Source organism: Myotis davidii, unplaced genomic scaffold (assembly GCF_000327345.1).
Source record: "Myotis davidii unplaced genomic scaffold, ASM32734v1 scaffold118, whole genome shotgun sequence".
Taxonomy (NCBI): Eukaryota; Metazoa; Chordata; class Mammalia; order Chiroptera; family Vespertilionidae; genus Myotis; species Myotis davidii.
In genome coordinates, this window is record NW_006290441.1 from 3,678,608 (window position 1) to 3,683,038 (window position 4,431).

The 4,431-nt window shown below is 36.9% G+C and overlaps 1 protein-coding gene across 1 annotated transcript; it reads left to right on the forward strand.

Annotated features, from left to right (window-relative positions):
• Window positions 1-3,191: 3,191 nt before the first annotated feature.
• Window positions 3,192-3,827, forward strand: LOC102761969 (olfactory receptor 478-like; the record flags this gene model as incomplete). The annotated part of the gene is made up of 1 exon (XM_015563746.1): window positions 3,192-3,827. A coding segment is annotated over one exon (636 nt), but the record flags the coding sequence as incomplete, so codon positions are not given.
• Between the last annotated feature and the right edge of the window lie 604 nt (window positions 3,828-4,431).

The window sequence follows — 4,431 nt, forward strand, 5'->3', positions numbered from 1 at the left end:
AGGCCCCCTTCTGTTCCCTGCCACAAGCCCAAGCCCTTCCCTCAACATGGCAGTTTACTCCTTCAAATCCAAAAGGAGAGTGGTCTCTACTCTTAGGGAAAGCCTGAATCTATATATATAAAAGGCTAATATGCAAAGTGTCCCCTTGGGAGTTCAATCAGGAGACCAGGAGTTTGATTGCTCACTATGATGTGCGCTGACTACCAGGGGGGGCAGCACAGAACAAAGGAAGGCCCTGGCCGATGACCGGTAACCAGGGGAAGGAAGGCCCCAATCAGCCCTGATCGCTAGCCAGGCCTTGGGACCATACCCATGCATGAATTTTGTGCACTGGGTCTCTAGTACTTTAATAAAAAGTTTATAAAATTAAAGAAATAAAATTAGGATTAACAAGAGAACTAGGTAAAACTGAATCTTAGGGTTGAAGATACCTGCTTTCCACCACCATGAACTTACACCATAAGGCACTATCTCATGAGGCAGCATTTGAGGTTATTGACAGTGAGAGACTATTTTTTACCAGGAAGTCATCCAAATCTTTTTTCTTTAATGTTCTATACAACTTTCAAAGCTTCCATTTTCTTACATCTGATATTATAATTCATGTATATGTCTTAAAAATTTTTGTTACTTAAAATTCAATTTTATATCAAGTTCCATCTCATATTTCCCTAAAGTACTGACATATCTTACAGATATCAATACAAAATACTCAGCAATAAATACATATGAATGGATAAAGCTAAGTTTTATTTTTATATATGAAATTTAATACTAAGTATTTCTTAATCTAAAATATCAAAGTTAATTTGGAACCAATATTTATGTAGACAATTTATTATATTATATTCTAATAATTACTAAATAAAGGTGAATACCTGCATAGAAGAATAACAATAAATTGACCACCTGAGAATTTACAGAATCTTGAAAGATTAGTTGTATATTGGTGTGTGAATTGTATTGCTCAATTAGCCACTACGGGACATAATGATGCTACCATAATGCTTTTGAATTCTCATTTGAAGCTCTAGAATCATCAGAGATTTGTCCCCAAAGGAAACAAAAATAAAAGATCACTATATAACCACAATAACTCTAATCTGTTATTGAAAGATGAATGACTTCTTATTCCGAGGTAAGATTTCGACTTTTGTTAATGAAGCTGTTGTAATGATTTTCATTTACTATTTGAAACCACTTACTCCCTAACTTTATATGTGTACTCACAAGTCATAGTTGGGAAACAGGGCAGATGTAATTAAGCAATAAGCCAGTTAAGCAATTGGATGAACTGCTATTTAGTTCATATGTAAACAGGCATAATCTAAGCTATAAGGATTCCTGTTTATCTACCCCTAAGAGAGAAACTCATATGGTCTTTCCACACTATCCAAGCTCAGCACTCTCCAGTAATGCTAATTAATTCACTCTCATTGAGCTATTCTCAACATTTATTGAAATGAAACACATTTAAGATTTAAAAATGTAAAGATATTGTAGATCTCTTTGCAGAAAGATTGACTTTGTTTATGGCTCTAAATGCTTTAGCTTCAAGGCAATAACACTGTAGACAAACTTCAGGATATAAATTCAGAAAATCTGGAGATGAGGGTCAGCCTGGCCACACACTGGGTGATCCCTTTTCAGCTCTTAGGTTACACTGTATTCAGCTACATATTATCCTATATAATAAAAGGGTAATACACAAATTGACCCTAAAGGCTGAACGACTGATCACTATGATGCGCATTGACCACCAGGGGGCAAGCATTGAAAGCAGGAGCTGCCCCTTGGTGATTAGTACGCTCCCACAGCGGGAGCGCTGCTAAGCCAGAAAGCAGAAGCTGCCCCTTGGTGATCAGTACGCTCCCACAGCGGGAGCGCTGCTAAGCCACAAGCCTGGCTGACAGCTGCAAGCACAGCAGTGGTGGTGGGAGCCTCTCCCGCCTCCTTGGCAGTTGGACATCCCCTGAGGGGTCCTGGACTGCGAGAAGGCGCAAGCCAGGCTGAGGGAACCCCCTGAGTCCAGAATTTTCATGCACCAGGCCTCTAGTGTTGATAATAATATCATTTTATTTTACAAAACTTTAATTAGAAAACATTGTTAAAGTAGGAACTATATTATATATTTTAATTATCTTCTGAAGATGAATCATGTTTTTGCATAGTGATTACATTAATATTTCAACTTATTTGATAAAATAGTAATATTCTGAACTATAAATATTAAAAAAATATCCAGTACATTTACAATAGATGATCTCACTTATAACCCTAATTTGAAATTCTTATCTGAATTAGTATCAGGAATAATTGTATTTTGCCTTTGAAAACACTGATTTTATTTAACTGACAGATACTGTGAAATAGATACATAAGTATGTGCCTGTTTTATTCCTAAGGGCTAGAAGGCTTAAAGGACAACCTACTGTCCACTCATTGACAGATGCACTGATTTCATGTTAAGCAGTATGTAACTGCATTTGTTATTTATTTATTTTAATTTTTTAAAAATATATTTTATTGATTTTTTACAGAGAGGAAGGGAGAGGGATAGAGACTTAGAAACATCGATGAGAGAGAAACATCGATCAGCTGCCTCTTGCACACCCCCTACTGGGGATGTGCCCGCAACCAAGGTACATGCCCTTGACCAGAATCGAACCTGGGACCCTTGAGTCCGCAGGCTGACGCTCTATCCACTGAGCCAAACCGGTTAGGGCTGCATTTGTTATTTAAATTCATTTGTTAAATAACACTAAAGGAATGGGGCAGTTAAGACTTCCCGAGTTTCATGTTCTAAATTCATGACTTGCTACATAACCTCTTTCAGACCTAGGTTACTCTTCTATAAAACAATTAGTATTAATATTTTATGGGCAATCAATTAAACTGTATATATGTATATATTTACATGATTTTAGCCCTACACTTATCATTTAGTAAGCATATAGTAAATGTTAGAGTATAGTATATGGATATGTAAATATGTATATGTACATATGACACTGTCTGAAGGAACATTTCTGGGGTTTCTGCTAAAATAATTTTTAAAAACCAGAAAGATTCATAATTGCATGTAAATATGCACTGATACTTAAATATATTTATTACTTCCCATATGTATTAATGAAAATGAAATCATTAAAGGTCTATCTTCTTTAATGTAATATTTCTGTTTTATTGGTTCAACTGCTGTCTTTGGGGCAGTTGAGTGCTTCCTTCTAGCTATCATGGCATATGATCGCTTTGTGGCAATTTACAAACCACTGCTTTATTCAACCAAAATGTCCACACAAGTCTGTGTCCAGTTCCTCATAGTGGCTTATGTGGGTAGTTTTCTCAATGCTTCCTCCTTTGCTATTTGCTACTATTTTTTATTCTTCTGTGGACCAAATCGAGTCAATCATTTTTTCTGTGATTTTGCTCCATTAGTTGAACTCTCCTGTTCTGAGAACAGTATCCCTGTAGTTGTCCCCTCATTTACAGCTGGCTCCATCATTTTGTTCACTGTGTTTGTCATAATTGTTTCCTACATGTACATCTTCATCACCATCCTGAAGATGCGCTCCAATGAGGGGCGCCACAAGGCCTTCTCCACCTGTTCATCCCACCTCACAGCAGTAAGTCTGTACTTTGGGACCATCATATTCATTTATGTGTTGCCCAAGTCCAGCTACTCAACTGATCAGAACAAAGTGGTGTCCGTGTTCTATATGGTGGTGATCCCCATGCTGAACCCCATCATCTATAGCCTCAGAAACAGTGAGATTAAGGGAGCTCTAAAGAGAATGCTTGGTAGAAAAATATTCCATAGGATTTGATGTAATAATAAAAATAAATAAATGAAAGGAAATTGAGTGTCTGTGTTCTAAATATATTTGTCCATTTGTTATTAGCCAGTATAGAGTATTTTAGTTAAGGTAGAGGATTGATCTGATATCATACTATAAAGTCGAGGTCTATTCTGAGTTACCTTTAATAACATTAAATTTATTATTAGAAACACATATTGGCTCATATGAAAAACTCTTAATCTGTGTGTAGGGAGTGGCTATAGGGTCAAGCCTCTGATTGACCTGTGGCAGGGCCACAAACAAGTTCCAGCTTGGAGGGCAGAGCCCTCTTAGCATAATTAAGCTTGACCTTATAGCCCTCCCTAGTTCCTTCCTAGGTAGCTGATGGGCTGTGGGAGGTGTAACAAGTGCTGCCAAAACAAGGTGAAACGTACAAGAACATTGTAAACATGTTGACCACTTCCCATATTTTGGTTTGTGTGTTCTGACTATAAAATAAAGCCTCGGTTTGCAGGCTGGGTCTTTCTGTGTCCTCACTGAACATAGAGCATATATGAACACAGCAACCAACTGCAGAAAATACATTAGTTTTCAATACAGCATATTTTTTAAAATATATTTTATTGATTTT